The following is a 17,486-nucleotide window of genomic DNA, read 5'->3' on the forward strand; positions in this document are numbered from 1 at the left end:
CTCCAGCGAGGGATTGCTCCCTTGGCTAACTCAAATAATGAACTCCTACGACCCACATGGGCTGAAATGCTCTCTCTGGCATGGTTGTGGGCAGGCGCTGTGCTGGTTACTTCTTTGTTAGTAGTGCACTTTGGCAGTTAGTATGTAATTTTGCCAAATATAGATGAAATTAAAATGCATTTGGTCTCTGAGATTTCAGTCATTTATTTCTTTATTGTTTGTAAGCCATCTCTAACTAAAAGGGGCTTAAAGTGGCAGTCGTTAAGAAGATAAATTCATGTTTTTTAATGGTGTAGCTTTCCTCTTTTAATTACTTTTATCTAATCAAATTCCGTGTTAAATGCCCAGGAGTCATAGTTCTCCATGTGCGGAGTTTTCAGAAAGCTTTGAAAGATTGCTAACTGGGGCATAACTTCCTTGTTACTATTGCACAAACTAAGAACAGTGGAAACAATGTGTGAATTTTCAAGGGTCAAGTGTTAGCTAAATTGCAGGACTTTCTCCCTCAAGTGAGGGAATTTTGTTTTTATTTCCTCAAGGATTTTACACATAGTATTTTTATTTTAACTTGTGCTGGTTTTCATTGCATTTCAGATACTGCTGCTCTTCATACGTATGTAATAACTTTCCTTTCCACTGGGGAGAATGAAGAAACCAGCCACTCCAGATAACTCAGCATTCTCTTTCTCTGCTCTGTGCTTTCACAACTCCATTCTTTTCTCTTGACCTCAGGTGTTTTCTGCATCTTTATGCACTGGAATCCTGACCCTTTTTTCAAATGCCACTATATTCATGAATTCTTTTCTGGTCTTCAACCTATATATGACCTCTTCCTCCTCTGAACCTGAATTAGTTAGATATTGCTGAATCACAAAGTACCCCATAACTTAGTGGCTGAAGAAAATAGTAAACGTTGCCTTTCACAGTTTCAGCAGGTCAGGAATTTGGGAGCAGGTTAGCTGGATAGTTCTTGCTCAGGGTATCTCATGCAGTTATAGTCAAAATGTCAGCCAGGGCTTCAGTCATCCTAGGGGGCCAACTGGCTGCCAAGTAGATACCGGCTGTTGTTAGGAGGCCCCAGTTTCTTCCTGCATGGACTTCACCATAGTACTGCTTGAGTGTCCTCCCAACATGGCTGCTCACTTTCCTCAGAGCAAGTGATCTATAAGAGCACAGACAGAGGCTGCAGTGTCTTTTCTGACCTACTCTTGGAAGTCACACATGGTCATTTCTGCACTTTTCCTATTGCATGTGGGTCAATCCACTCAATGTGGAGAGGAACTACAGAGGAGGTGGAGCTCACTGGAGAACATCTTGAAGGCTGCTTGCCCCAGAGCGTGAGCATGGCAATATATCCTACCTCTCTAACGTCACTTAAAATATTCTGCCCTGTATTACAATTATGTGTTTCCCTCTCCTGCCCACTCTACTGGATTTATATGTCCTTGAGAGCTTACATTTGCTTCTTCATCTTTACATAGCTTGAAATATCTGGCACATTGCTTTCAATATATGTCACATTTCATCCACAGCCTCTCTGTTAATGAGTATAAATGAAGATGTACACATAGGAAAGAATCAGGCAAATGGAGAGAAAGAGAAACAGACAGATTTTGCCAGAGTGTGTGAAGGAGGGCAAATAAGAGAGAACAACAGCAGAGTAAATTGCACATTTTACTAGATAAACATAAAAGCTCACATGCTATTTTTGTAGATGCTAGAATACTAACTTTATAAGAATTTAAATATTTGGAACACTGTGTAACCATATTCTACTTTTTTAATGTATGTGAATGACTTGCCACATTATTTGTAGCTAAAACTCCTTCAATTATGCTTAAATATTCTGCAAAAAAGCGTCACATTTTATCAAAACAGAGAAATTATTGGTTACAAATAACTCTTTGGCAATGTCAAGGAAAGCATTTATAAGTCCTTTTATATATGATTGAGAACTTTACTTAACCTTTAATTTACTGCTCTTTAACCTGGCCCATTGGGGTAAAATCATCTCTGGATTGGTCAATTAACATTTATATGTAGATAATTAGAGCAAAGGGCACACAGGAATGTCAGGAGGAACAAAAGACCCATGAGAGGATAAGTCTTGGTGGGTCCTGCTCTGAAATGTCACCCGTTCTTCTTCTCATTTCCACTCCCAGAGCCACTTGCACATCATAGTCCAGTTCTTAGTAACTCATGTCTAAATTACCAAAATGACCTCAAGTAGTTCTCACTACTTCCAGCTTCTTTCCCTCCATACTTTTGTCAGAGCTAACTAAAACATCATTCCCCTCCCATGTTTGAAAACTCTCTTAGTCCATTCTGGCTGCTATAACAGAATCCCATAAACGGGTGGCTTATAAACAACAGGAATTTATTTCTCACCATTCCGGAGGCTGGGAAGTCCTAGATCAAAGCACTGGCAGATCCAGTGTCTGGTGAGAGCGCCCCTTCCTGGTTCATAGTTGGTGGCTTCTCACTGTGTCCTCACATGGTGGAACGTGTGTGGGAGCTTTCCAGGGTCTCTTTAATAGGGCACTAATTTTATTCATGAGGGCTCTTCTCTCACAACATTCACTTTCTAAAGACCCCATGTTCTAATACCATCACTTTGGAGATAAGGATTTTAACATATGAATTTTGAGGGGACACAAACATTCAAACCATAGCAGAAACCTTCAGTGAATCCCACAGTCTAGAGGCCTTATGCTAGCTGTGTCTCCTAGAGTCAACCCCAGTCCCTGGCCGGAATCTGCTCTGTCCTCAACCCTTTTCATCTTGTCCCCCACCCTTTTCCTGATGCATCGTTTTGATCAGCCCACCTGATTGCTCTTCTGTTCCTAGCATACTTGCATGTCTGTGATTCCTTCCTGCTTAGAAACAACATTTCTTTCCAGTGACCAAATATCAATCCTCCCATTTCTTTAAATTCAATTCAGGTTCCCTAATGGATCCATCCTGACTCAATAATCTTCTCTTTTCCTAACTTTTGGGCTCCCAGAGTTTGGGGACTGCAGATACTTCTTTGTAATACTTGTTCCATGGGCATCTTGTGTCTCTCAACCATGCCCTGTGATTGTGTAAACCAAGTATAACTATAAGGTATTTATCCATTCACTGGGTGCTGTAGTCCACATGTATTTACTAAGTGCCTACTTTAGTCAAAGTAGATGTACAATAAGAAATTTAGTGAACAACATGTGAATGAGAGCAGAGACATTATAAAAGTATGAGAAACTACAAAAATAGTGACCCATTCATTTGTCCACTAAAATAATCAATAACTCTTGATTACAAAACTATCAGGTGCTCAACACTGTATTTGGTGAGGCATGGGTCATGAAAGGGTTAAGCAAGTAGGTTCTCTACCATTTCGTGACTTTTCATTTAATGTTGATAGCTAAGATAGGAGTATATGAAACACCTTAAACAAGAGTCAGGCCAGTATTGAAGTACATTACGGATGAACTTTTTAATTAAGTATCGAAGAAAGGTAAAGAAAAAGGGAAGAAGCAGTGAGGTGTTAGGCTCCAGAGAAAGTTCCTTGGAGATCTTTAGTCTTGAACTGGACCTAGAACTTAGGGATTTGGCTTTGAATATGAAGGTGAGTATTACCATGAGAATAGATGGCAAAGAGCACGCATCTAGGTGTACAGGAGCTAGAAGAATCCTAGGCTATGCAAGGACCTTCCCAGCTGAAAGGGATGGACGTGCGGAGAGAACAGGATGGACAGTAGAGAAAGGGCAGTTTATTTTAGGAGGATGAAATGAAAGGAAGTCTGTGAAGTTCCTAGCAAGCCACCTAACCCAAAGTAAGTGCCCGTAAACACTAACTTTCCCCCTCCTCTTTGATTTAGCATTTAGGAAGTTAATGATGTAGACCTTCTAGCCATGAAAAGATTTTCACTCCTTTTCTCAGCTGATTAATCTAATAACCTTTTTATTGGTGTCATGTTTATTCCTCACCTAACTTTGCACAACTACAAGGAATATCTTAATAAGAGATGAGCAATCTTAGCTCATAACTATATCAAGAATTCCAGGTGACTGATAATTCTATGTGAAATGCACATATACACTATCTTTATAACATTATGTATGTGTGTGTGTGTGTATAAAACAGCATGTATATTTTCTATGTCTTCATCTGTATATTTCAGCATATATGTTTATCTATTGATATCTGTATCTATCATTTATCTATATCTGTATATAGGTGTATATCCAAGTTGACTGTTTATAGATAGTAATAGACAATCAGAATTCCTGAATGACTCATTTATCATTTTTGACGCCCTGTAACTTGTACATTTCTTTCTTTTCCGAAGAGGACATGCAGAAACACACACGACATTCCAGCTTCCCAGGCTGCATTCCACACCTGCGTCTGGGCAGTGGTGTTTCTTCAAGGGAGTTACATGAGTCTCTGTCCTCACTTCCAGTGCTGACCATGCCTCTATGTGTCAGACCCTAGTCCCTTCGCTGCTCACTATCTGGTAACCCACTGTTATCTGGTGCTCATTTCTCCTATTTTTTATTCAAGGTAGACATTCTCAGTTCAAGGAGGTTGAGGTGGCCTGGTGCAGCTGTGGCTTAGTTTTCAGTAGGACTCTTCCAGTGTCGCTAGGAAGATACAGTTCACTCTGTGGGAACCAGAACTCTGGACCCACTGCGTCTGCAGCTGTCTGTGCTTCACTCCCAGCTGCGGGATGGGTAAGATGGACTGTTTATATTGGAAGGTGTGTACTTCCAGGCCCCAAGACTTGGACCTCTAAACTTTCCCTAATGTCCCTAATGGCTCCTATCGCTGCACAGGGTTGATTTCACACCACAGCCGCCAATGTAGTGCTTGTTTCTTGTTAATCTCCGAACAGCAGGATGTCATTAATAGAGTAGGACAGTGAATGTTCCCTGTATTGTCTAGATGGTACGAGTCATTTGGGATCATATTCAAACTGAAGGAGAAAACTGTAAATGTGTGCTGTTGTCCATCCATGCGAGAGAGAACTCTGCTAACAGGAGTGGAAAAGCCTGCAGAAGCTACACCGACGACCGCAGACCATGCAGCCGTGACTTTCTGGGCCACTGTGGCAGGGGTTCATGGGCTGACCATTTAGGCTCTATATGTTTTCTTTATGTTTCCTCTACAGGGTCATTTCTAAGCTTTCTTTTTAACTTTGTTATATGCAGGCACATTTTCATAAATGTTCTAATATTTTCTCCATGCATTAGTAGCAGATTGGGAGGTCTATAAAGGTTTTAGTCTACCATGTTGCTGAAAGCAAGATAGAGAATATTTTTCACATAACAGCTGTGAGAGAAAAAGGCAAAATACAGCAGCTTCACAGGGTCACAAAGTGAAAAAAGTATGTGTGTGCTTGAGCATGTGTATGCGAGTGACTCTGGTTAGAAATAGGAAAGCGTTATGAAGGACTTTGGATAGGTTCCAGGAGGGGAAAGGAGAAGCTGTACCTTTAGGTGCGCCCTTGCTCAGATTAAGTTGACTGATTACTTACACACCCATGGCATTAAAATACCAAGGAATTTTATTTTCTTTGTTTGTATTACATATTGCTTTGAAGTAAGTGAGAGCAGAATTTTGAAAATCTTTTAGGTGTTAAGAAATTATCTTTTGGCCGGGCGCGGTGGCTCAAGCCTGTAATCCCAGCACTTTGGGAGGCCGAGATGGGCAGATCATGAGGTCAGGAGATCGAGACCATCCTGGCTCACACGGTGAAACCTCGTCTCTACTAAAAAATACAAAAAACTAGCCGGGCGAGGTGGCGGCGCCTGTAGTCCCAGCTACTCGGGAGGCTGAGGCAGGAGAATGGCGTGAACCCGGGAGGCGGAGCTTGCAGTGAGCTGAGATCCGGCCACTGCACTCCAGCCTGGGCGACAGAGCGAGACTCCGTCTCAAAAAAAAAAAAAAAAAAAGAAAGAAATTGTCATTTATATTATTATTATTATTAATTTCTCTAGAAAAAGGGCTTTTGAAGAGCTCCTATAGGTGTTAAGGATTGGGTATAGAATGAACATGTTTATTTTGTATTTTGTTATCATTACATAGGCTTATCTAAATAGACTCCAGTATCTTTCTTGCTATTAAAGTCACCTTGGGGCTGGTTTCAAATTCATATATTGAGCTTGTCTCCTATTTGACATAAACTTGTGTGGTTCATTTTCCAGTAAAATACATGGTTTTAAGATTTTTTTCTACGAAGTATTTTGAGGGAATAAAAAAAATTTAGGACTTGCATATATTGATTTATTAGTAATCCCATAACCATACTTTGAGAAACTGAATATTTGGATGGTTTCGAGATGACACAATGGACAAAATCTTGCGGTAGAAGAATCCCTATTGGATAACCTTTTATCCCTAAATTCTACTTTTTTATTTGCCAGTAAAATGTGAGAAAATGTTCAACATTTTACTTTGATGCAATAGTAATTTTCTTTTGATTGTGGAGAAATTCAGGTCCTATTATTAAAATATAGTTATAATTAAGTTACCAAGGAATTTTATTTTCTTTGTTTTGTATTATATATTGCTTTAAAATAAGTAGGATAGCAGAATTTTGAATTTTATTCAAAATTTTATTTTACTGTTGAATTTTCTCTAATTATGGTTATGGGATTACTAACAAATCACTATATATGTCCTAAATTCTTTGATTCCATTAAAATACTTTGTAGAAAAAAATCTTTAAAATGTTTTAAAGATTTCAATTTTTAAAACATTCATTTAAAATATTACAATGCCTGGTACTATGGGAATATCAAAATAAACATAGGACCTACTTTCAAGGAGATCACAGTCTATGAGAAAGGAAAAGATACGAATATTATGATGTAATAATGGATCAATAGAAATATATACAAACAGATGGGATGATTTGATAGGTTAATTGGGAATTCTGAGTCAGGGAAGACTTCCAGAAAGAGATTATATTTTAGCTCAGGTTTAATCAAAAGATTGATAAACGTGTTAACGTAAAAAAATATAAAATTAGGAGAATCAATGTTCTGTGTAGTTCATGGAGTGCCTCCAATTTTTAAGCTGTAGTGTTGTTATACATGAGCTGAATGCTTAGCAGCTCCGGTCTTTGCACAGAGCACGCTCTACACAACCCTCCAGGATTACTGAAATTGGTCTAAACCACATGCTGCCTTTCCACACTGACAGGTACCAGAGGAAACATCTTCCTTTCTCTCTGCAGGAGCCCCGTCCTGGTTTTCCAGTGCAACTCCCGCCACGTGATTTGCTTAGACTGTTTCCACTTATACTGTGTGACAAGACTCAATGATCGGCAGTTTGTTCATGACCCTCAACTTGGCTACTCCCTGCCTTGTGTGGGTAAGTCTAGCATGTTTTCTCTCCATTTCTAATATTGATGAAGAACAGAAGAAGAGCCGTTGATTTAAAACTGACTTAGATACATGTAAACCCTAGCAGAAGAGCTGAAAATTTAAATTTGATCATTGCTGGATATGAAACATTAATGTTTGGATCACAAAAGATAAAAGTTCTGGGGAATGAAGGAACTGTGTTGAACTGGAAAATGCATAATTTGCATAAAGGCATTGAGACTAAGTTTATCAATATTATTCAGCCAAGGTATACAAAGTTTTTCTGTGGTTTAGAGTCATTCTCCATGTTCTAGATTTGTTACCCTAGAACTAGAGCCGTCTTACCAAATTTTTAAATTGTATGCCTCTGTCACTCAAAATGTTGAACACATACCCAATATATATAAAGTAACATATATGAAAAAGAAGAATGAGATCAACCTGAACTGCTTAATATTTTATCTTTTAACATTACAAAGAACCCTTTACTTGTACTATACCGTTATTACATATATATATTTTAATTGAAGTGAAATTCATGTCACCAATTCACCATTTTGAAGTGTACAGTTCAGTGGCATTTAGTGCATTCACAATGTTGCACAACCACTACCTCTATCCAGCTTCAAAAGTCTTTGAACACCTCCTACCCAAGTAATCACTGCCCTTGACCCCTGGCCACCACCAATCACTTTCTTCCTCCATGGATTTGCCTATTGTAGATACTTCCTATAAAAGAAATCATACAATAGGTGACCTTTCATGTCTGCCTTACTTCACTTAGCATAACGTGTTTGAGGTTTATTCAAGTTGTAAAATGTATGAGTATTTCTTTCCTCTTTATGGCTGAATAATATTCCACTGTGTGGATATTTCACAATTTGTGCGTCCATTCATCTGCTGATGGGCATTTGTGTTGTTTCCGTCTTTTTGGCTATTATGAATAAACATATATAAGTTTCTGTATGCACATTTGCTTTCGTTTATCTTGGATATATACCAAGAAGCAGAATTCAAGAACTGGTCACTGTGTTCCACAACTGCCATACCGTTTTATATTGCCACCAGCAGAGTAGCAATGTCGCAGGTTTCTATTTCTCCACATCCTTGCCATCACTTGTTACTGTTTCTAACTAGTCATCCTAGTAAGGGTAAAGTGGTGTCTTATTGTGGATTTGATTTTCATTTCTCTCATGACTGTGATGTTGATTATCTTATCATGTGGTTGTTTACTATTCATATATCTTCTTTATGGGAATGTCTGTTCAAGTCCTTTCTTTGCTCATTTTTAAATTGAGTTATGTTTTTGTTGTTGAGTTGTAAGAGTTCTTTATATATTCTGGATACTGGATCCTTATCACATACAGGATATGCATGTATTTCTCCCATTCTGTAGGTTGTCTTTTCACTTTCTTCATAACGTCCTTTGATGAACAAAAGTTTCTAGTTTTGATGAAATGTAATTTATCTGTTTTTGTTGTTGCTAATACTTTTGGTGTCAAACATAAGACTTCATTGCCATATCTAAGATCATGATGATTTACTTCCATATTTTCTTCCAATGGCTTACCTCTAATATTTAGGTCATTGATCTACTTTGAGGTAATTTATGTACCTGGAGTAAAGTAAAATTTCCTATCTCTCTCTATGTATAAATGACTGCATGTGATTAAATATGTTTCATTAATTCTTCAAAACTTAATTTGAAACTATGGGATACCTTGACTCAGTGGTGAGGTTTTAAGTTCAATTTATTTCAGGACTTAGTTTTGATGTCAATTATAGCTAAAAAACATACCTCGAAATGATAAAAAGATGCAAATGGAATAAATTAATTGCTTTGTTGACTTTGTAAATTATGATACTCATTTTTAAGCATATCTACCAATAATGCAAGAATTTTAAAATTAAGATTTGCATAATATATGTTAACATATTGTTAAGGAAAACCTATTGAAAGTTATTGTGCCTTTATTTTTAACAAAAGCATTCAAAATCTAGTGAAGTAATTATTTACAGATTGGAAAAGTCTGTAATGCTTTTAATGTGACCATTTTGTTTTGGTTAGCTTTCTTCCTTCACAAAGCCACAAACAATGGAAACATTTCTAAACACACATTTTCAAGTCTTCTCTTCATACTCTATCTTTTTAATTATCAGTTCGTTTTGAACTCATTTTCTTTTAATGTGTAACTTTTTATTTTAGAGAATTTCAACATTCAAATGTAAGGAAAAATACTACAGTGAACTTTCCTGTACCCATTAGTCAGGATTTGTAGTGTATCAAGACGCTCTAGACCTTTCTTGTAATTCTCGCCCAATAACCTGTAATCAGCCATTTTTCTCAGGAGCTCTGGCTCCCTTTAGTAGGAAATAGTATTTAGAAGTCTTGGTGCTTGGAGTGCTCATTATCACCATGTTGGTTACTGTTTCTAGGCCTAGGGGAACACACTAGGAGACATGTTTTGTTTTGTTTTTTAAGTACAAACTGCAATATTAGTTATACTAACATTTTCAGTTCAAATCCAGTGTTACCAAATTTTCATTGACAAGTCACCAGTGTTACAACTGTTGTTTCTTTCACCCTTGGCAAAAATTCTGTTACTGAGTGATACCAACAAAATTACTCATTTGCCTTATTTTGGAATGCACCCACAATAGTATCAGTGTTACAATATTCACACCATCACCCAAGTATGATTACTGAAAACAGTGTTCAGATTTTTACAGTTTGTTTTGTCATTAGAGTATATCCTTATAGGGATATAAACTCATACAAGTTAATGTATAATTATGTCATCAATTGAATACATATTTCTCATTGCTTTTATTTTTTTAATTTTTAATTTTATTTTATTTTATTTTTTTTTGAGATGGAGTCTTGCTGTGTTGCCCAGGCTGGAGTGCAGTGGCATGATCTCGGCTCACGGCAACCTTGGCCTCCCGGGTTCAAGTGAGTCTCCTGTCTCAGCCTCCCAAGTAGCCAGGACTGCAGGTGCGTGCCACCATGCCCTGCTAATTTTTGTATTTTTAGTAGAGATGGGGTTTTGCCATGTTAGCCAGGCTGGTCTCTAATTCCTGACCTCAGGTGATCCGCCTGCCTCAGCCTCCCAAAGTGCTGGGATTACAGGCGTGAGCCACTGCGCCTGGCCTTTCATTGCTTTTAAATTTATTTTGTTTTCATAGTATATGAAATATTTCCATTATTCCAAAGCTAAAGCTACAAAACATGCTATATTCAAAGAAATATACCCTTTAATCTACATTATCTTTCTCTCCCAAAGGTAAATAATAAATAAATAAATAATAAAGGTAAATAATATTCCTTTTCTCTCCCAAAGGTAAACCTTTATTAAAACAATCACCTATTTTAAAATAAGTAAACATACTATAGACGATATCAATAATGATATAGATGTGTCACCTTCTTAAGTAAAACGTAGATTATGCACATTTTTCTTCACCTTGCATTTTTTGCTCTAAGGTATATATGTATTATATTTTAAAGATCACTCCCTAGTCTGTTATAGATATTTTCTTCCATTTAAAAATATATAGCATTATCGAATTCCTTTGTGTAGGTATAGCTTACTTTTTCCTTATTGGCAAACGCTAAGTTTTCATTTTTTTTATTCTAACTATTGCTACAACTAATAGACTTGTGTGCACCCACATTTTCATGTTGTTGTCAGAGTATTACTGAGATCTGCTCCCTAGAAGAGGGGTTACTGCACCAAAGGGAAAATGTGTATTTATTTTACTGTTTCCAAATTCCCCTCCCAGTAGTGGTGCACTTTCCATACCCACCAGCAATGTCAGTTGCAAAGTGCAGCATCAGTCTCTCTACTTGCTCCCCAACAGGAGAACTGAAAGGCTTTTGCTCTGTTTCTAATTACATATTTGAGAAATGGTATTCTATGTAGTTGGCTGTATTTTTCTTTTTAATTTTAAACAAAGTTGAGCATCTTTTCATATGTTTAGGATCCTTTGGCGTTTCTTGTTCTCAGTCATGTTGGAAACATCACCTTTTCTTTCAGGGACAGGTTAAATATATTATTTTCAAAAATATTTTCTATATAGCACACTGTTGACAGCCCCTTATAGACACAGAAAAAGTTATCAAAGTTGGGTCACTTGTAAAGAATGGGCATAAATTAACTTTAATTTTGGTGTTTCTTTGCCATGAGATAACTAACAACCTCCTTGAAAAGAATTTTGAGTGGTCAAGCTCTGTGTTGTTAAAATGCATTATATGGATTCTACTATATATTAATTGTGTTTTAAATACCTTTTAGACTTTTATTTTTAAATTCAGTATGCCAATGCCATCCTCAGAATCTTATGCACTCCTGAGTTCAACTCCTTGGTTTTAATAGGGAGTGAGGCAGGGGATGAATGGATTGAAAGATGTTGCTTTGCAAAGTTTTTTTGGAATCCTTTTATATATATTTTTGTGAATGTGGCCACCTCATCACTGGTGACTTAAATATAATACTCATAGAAATTTTCTTTTATTTTTTAAAATACCAGTTGCTATTGAAAATGTATATTCCCTGGCACCTCTTTTCTTTTATGTTTAATAACAACCAGTACAAAAGTTACATATTTGTGTATTTTGCTGTTTAAAAAAAATGAGCTAGTAACCAGACGCTGAGACAGGCTAGAAACAACTGTACTGTCATTCAATTTGTAGTCAGTCTTCCACAGGGCATGGTTCGGTTCCATCCCTGTTTCTTCATAGCTTCAACCACGTTTTAGTATATGTATCTCTGTAAGTACTCACTCATAAGAAAATATAGTTTGGTTTGTCACAAGATTATTTAGCATGTATTATTTCAGCCTTTTAAAAAACTGTATATCCAATTACAATGTTTCCCTATATTATGCAAAGAGAAACTTTCAGATGTCATAGATTTTATTTTGTCAAGAACAAACTGGATTTCCTTTAATATTTGCTCAACTGAGATACTCATTTTGTTTATTACTTGCTTAGTTTTTAAATGTCTTGCTAAATATAATGACTCCCTACACTCGTTAGCTTCTATCGTGGAGCCTATTTTATAATCACATTGATGTTCACATATGTACCAACATGGTCAGTGTTGCCGTTTTCTCATTTTTGTCATGTTTGGATTATTAGTTCTATCTTTAATTAATAGTTTCTTTGAAGGATTATTTTTAAGTCACTTATCTGCTTTAATAGGGTTAATTTAATTAAAATAAAATAAGTTATTCATTATTCTTTTAGCCAAGCACAGATGACCTTCTGCTGAAGGTAACTGACAAGAGAGGGCTCCACTTTCCAATGGTGGTTGTGGGACTCCCTGTTCCCTTGGGATAACCCCTTTGCACTACATGACATATGATCATCCAATATGCAGACTAGGGTATGAGATGGTACACATATCATTCTATGCATTAAGTCTTCGTGGAGGTCAGTTCTTTTCATATTTTGCATAATACCTCTGTAAGTCCTGATATTACCCCCATAAACCAGTGAACCATTTTGCACAAATCATGGGTTATATACGGCACCTCAGAAAACCCTAGTTCAAATTCTGGCTCTGAATCTTACCATGTACATAATATAGGGCAACATTCTTCACCTTAGTGTCACTTGATTTCATCTTAGGTAAAAGGGGGATAATGTAATAGCATCATTTTATCTGGACACATTAAAATAATGCCTTATGAAGTACCTTTAGGGTACATGCTGAAGACAGTAAGCATGCAGTGTATAGTGGCTTTTGTTATTTTGGTTGTGATTTAAGCATGTACTCCCATAAACATGTACATATTGTGTTTGTGTCTATGTCTGCATGTATGTGTATATTTACAGATAAATGCACATTTGGACATTCTTTAATTGTAGATTGGGATTTCCTATAACTCAATGCATAAATCAGCCAATTACCCATCTATCTGGTGATCTCCCTTCTTGGTTTATTTGACTTTGCCTTGATTCATGGAGCATAGAACAAGACACATACAATAAAATGATAATAAAATAGAAATAGAAAATCAAAGCTTATAGTCTGGGCACAGTGGCTCATGCCTGTAATCCCAACACTTAGGGAGAATGAGGCAGGCAGATCACTTGATGCTGGGCACGAGACCAGCCTGGCCAATATGATGAAACCCTGTCTCTACTAAAAACACAAAAAGTAGCTGGGTGTGGTGGTGCATGCCTATAATCCCAGCTACTAGGGAGGCTGAGACACGAGAATCGCTTGAACCGAGGTGGTGGAGGCTGCAGTGAGCCACGATCATACCACTGCACTCCAGCCCAGGTGACAGGGCAAGATTCTGTCTCAAAAAAAAAAAAAGAAAAAGAAGAAAGAAAGAAAGAAATCAAAAGTTTATCAAACTATAAATCAAAACAGATGATCAGGAACAAGAGCTGATGGAACCCATATTACTCCCAAGGCACCACTTTCTTCTATGGTGGGGCGAAAGCTTATATCAATGTCCATGAGTCTTGTAAATAATCTATATTGGCCAGGTGCAGCGGCACATGCCTGTAATCCCAGCACTTTGGGAGGTCAAAGTGGGCAAATCATCTGAGGTCAGGAGTTTGAGACCAGCCTGGCCACCATCTCCACTAAAAATACAAAAATTAGCCAGGCGTGGTGGCAGGTGCCTGTAATCCCAGCTACTTGGGGGACTGAGGCAGGAAAATCACTTGAACCTGAGAGGTGGAGGTTGCGGTGAGCCGAGATCGCGCTTCTGCACTCCAGCCTGGGTGACAGAGCAAGACTCCATCTCAATAAATAAATAAATTAATTAATTAATTAACATATATTAATAATATGTATGGAAAACAGAAATGACAGTTAATTCTGTAAAGAAACAAAGAATGTGTTGAAATTATGGAAGCTGGACTGCCACAGGAAGGCTTCAGAGTCCACGCCTGATTCTGTCTGTGGTCAGATGCAGCACAGCACCTGACAGCAGGATGGGCACTTTGGGCACGTTGCTGATCGTGCACTCCCGATGCTGTGGAATGTCTCTCTGGAGGTTCTTGGCTGGTCTCCTCAGCTTCCCTGCTGCCCCACTCCTACCTAGGCTGCGGTCTTCAACCTCATATATGCTTTTCAGTCACATGGAAGTTTTTAAAGATCCCAATGCCGAGGCCATGCCTCAGACCAAAAGGTTGGGCATCAGAGTTTGTTAAAGTTCTCAGGTTTAAACATTTGAGAACTACTGCAGGGGTGAGCATTCTGCAAGCAACAAGGTATTTTCAATGGGAATCTGTAGCATTCGTAAATGCAAAAATACTCCCTTTGCCCATGTCTAGTTCATCTGTAAGTGACTTGACTGGCTAGCTAGCATGGATTTTTCAATCCATTTTGATGAACTTGAAAATAAGATTGACAAACATAGCCAAAATAGCCTATTTCCAGAACCTCTGACAAACCCTTACCTAAAGATATGGGCTTTGGTAAAAACTTTATAATTATCCTGAAAGGGTTGCTGTCTTTTTGCTCTACCGGCTTTTACTCATAGTCTATGCTCGGAATTATTTTCAAATGACAAAGCACCCTCTGCATCTCCTTTTAAAACTGAGTAGCACCCACACAACTTGTTGGAGCTTCATGTATTCAGGTGGATTTGTTGAGAGTGCTGCTGTAGAATGATGGGTACTATGCAAAATGCACTTACTACTTGTCCTTTGTAAGCCCTGGCAGCACAGATTTTTCTGTAGCTCTAAGGGGCTGAGGAAGTAGTTTCCCACCTTCCCTGTGACATGCCATTGGCCTCACCATTAGTACCATTCAAGTCCGTCCGTTTTTTTGTTTTTGCCTTTTGTTTTTTGTTTTTACTGTTGTGCTCCCAGGTCACTTTTCATGTAATTCCAGCTTTTACCTAACTTAGAATGCAATTCCCTTTCCATCTAATACGTCAGCTCACCAACTATAATCCGTTATGCTTCTTGGTTGTTGTCAGTCATAGCGCAGTATGTGACAGACCTTTCTGATCGTTTTTAGATACAGAGATATTCTTGATGCCTAGGGAGTCAAGAAACCTGGGTTGCAGGCACCTATTTAGGGAGCAAAACATCAAATATAATACAAAGGACTATTTTTTGGCTTTCGAACATTGCTCTCCTAAATATAAATAATCATGTCAGTATAACTCCTAAAACACATTGGAAAACTAGGGAAATATATTAAAAGATGAATTACAAAAGAATATATGCAAATAGACAACACACATGTTAAAAATTCAACACAATTAGTTGCTACAGAATTGCTAACGTAGGCTGGGTACCGTGGCTTAAGCCTGTAATCCTAGCACTTTGGGAGGACTACATGAATCACTTAAGCCCAGGAATTTGAGGCTAGCCTGGTGCAACATAGGGAGACCCCTTTTCTACAAAAAATTAAAAAATTAGGTCAATGTGTTGGGGCACATCTACAGTCTCAGCTACTTGGGAAGCTGAAGTGGAAGGATTGCTTGAGCTCGGGAGGCTGAGGCTGCAGCGAGCCATGATTATGCCATTGCACTCCAGCCTGAGTGACTGAGACCCTGTCTTAAAAAAAAAAAAAAAAAGAATTATTAACATAAAATATAAAATGATGGACACACATTCAAAAGAGGTAAGAATATAAATTCATATATTTCAGAAAAGCAATTTGACAATCCATATTATAAGCTTTAAACTATTAACAAACTACCCAGAGCCTACCCACACACAGTCTCCCTGTATCTGCCTGTCTGTTTGCCTGCCTCGCTGAAATAGACAGCCCGTTCTCTTTCTAGCTCCTGGACCTTGTGTAATTATAATTGCCACTGTGAAAACGGTGGCACCAGGATTGAATCCCCATTGACACAAACTGCTGATGTGCTTGCAGTCCAAGTTCAAAGTTCCTTCTGCCTCCAAATTAATTGAAACTAAATCAGATTTCCTAAGCTTCCGAGTTTAAACTCCTTTCTGTTTTATTTTTGGGAATGATTTAGCAATTTTGACAGTTTTCCTTTGATCTGGATGCATGAGGTAGTGTAAAGTCAGGGTAATAGTCTAACTTCTCTAACCAAAGCAACACTGGAATCGCAGTGGCTGAACAGGGTCAAGGTTGATTTCCCCTCATGCCACAGTCCAGTGTGGGTTGGCCGAGGGGCCTCTGATCACTCCATTATTCAGGGACCCAGGCCCCGATTCCTGCCGTCCTGTGGTTCTGTCACCCACAGCAACCCCTGTGTCTCGGCTGCATCCTCTTCATGGGGCCAGCGGGCGGAGGAAGAGCAAGCAGCACACCACACTGGAGGGTCAGGTTTAGATCCCAGGCCTGCACATAGAGCCTGTCGCTTATTTCCACGTTCCTTGTACCAGAACTCAGCCACATGGCCCTGCCTCGCCACACCGTATGTGTTTGTGTGTTCAGGAAGTAGAAGGGATGGGGTAGGAAACAGGGTCTGGCCCTCTGCCAAGGAGAAAAAGCAAACAGGCTGTCAACACACAGAAGTCTCTCACGCTGGTGGAGAGGAGGATGAAACATAAAATTTATTGAATGGCTTCTCAGCTTTCCTCTTCCTGCTTGCAACAGGAACAACACTCAATCAAGTGACTTCATTATAAGGAGTGACTGGTGCATGGACAAGGACCAGAAAAAGAGCTGTAGGACAAAATTGATGGTGTTGCAGAGCTCATTCTAGCTGGATCAACAAGGCACTGTCTGTTCGGTCATGTTTGGCCTTGGAAGTGCTGCTTTTATAGAATTGAACTGCAGAGAAGACAAGAGAATTTTGTGTTTGCTTGATGCACGCGTGTGTCTTTGGTGGATTACGGATGAAGTAATTCTGTCCGTCCATTTGAAACAGCACCAGCAGCATCACTCCCTTCCTCTCTGGGAGGAACACTGAGAGATCTTTGCTCAATTCTTACTTTCCTTGAATTTCTACTCTCCAAACTAACGACTTTCCTCCTCCTCCTCCTCCTCCTCTTCCTCCTCCTCCTCTTCTTCTTCTTCTCCTCCTCCTCCTCCTCTTCCTCCTCTTCTTCTTCTTCTCCTCCTCCTCCTTCTCCTCCTCCTCCTCTTCCTCCTCCTCTTCTTCTTCTTCTCCTCCTCCTCCTCCTCTTCCTCCTCTTCTTCTTCTTCTCCTCCTCCTCCTTCTCCTCCTCCTCCTCTTCC

At 38.6% G+C, this 17,486-nt stretch overlaps 1 protein-coding gene across 4 annotated transcripts in view; it reads left to right on the forward strand.

Moving 5' to 3' along the window:
* PRKN (parkin RBR E3 ubiquitin protein ligase) overlaps window positions 1-17,486 on the forward strand; it is a 1,416,081-nt gene that overhangs the window by 953,278 nt on the left and 445,317 nt on the right. For all 4 annotated transcript variants that reach the window (XM_017869558.1, XM_017869559.1, XM_017869556.1 and 1 more), the window contains exon 7: window positions 7,224-7,360. In XM_017869558.1, the coding sequence (XP_017725047.1) occupies window positions 7,224-7,360 (137 nt within the window). The remainder of the gene's footprint in view (window positions 1-7,223; window positions 7,361-17,486) is intronic.

Source organism: Rhinopithecus bieti, unplaced genomic scaffold (assembly GCF_001698545.2).
Source record: "Rhinopithecus bieti isolate Rb0 unplaced genomic scaffold, ASM169854v2 scaffold_3948, whole genome shotgun sequence".
Classification (NCBI taxonomy): Eukaryota; Metazoa; Chordata; class Mammalia; order Primates; family Cercopithecidae; genus Rhinopithecus; species Rhinopithecus bieti.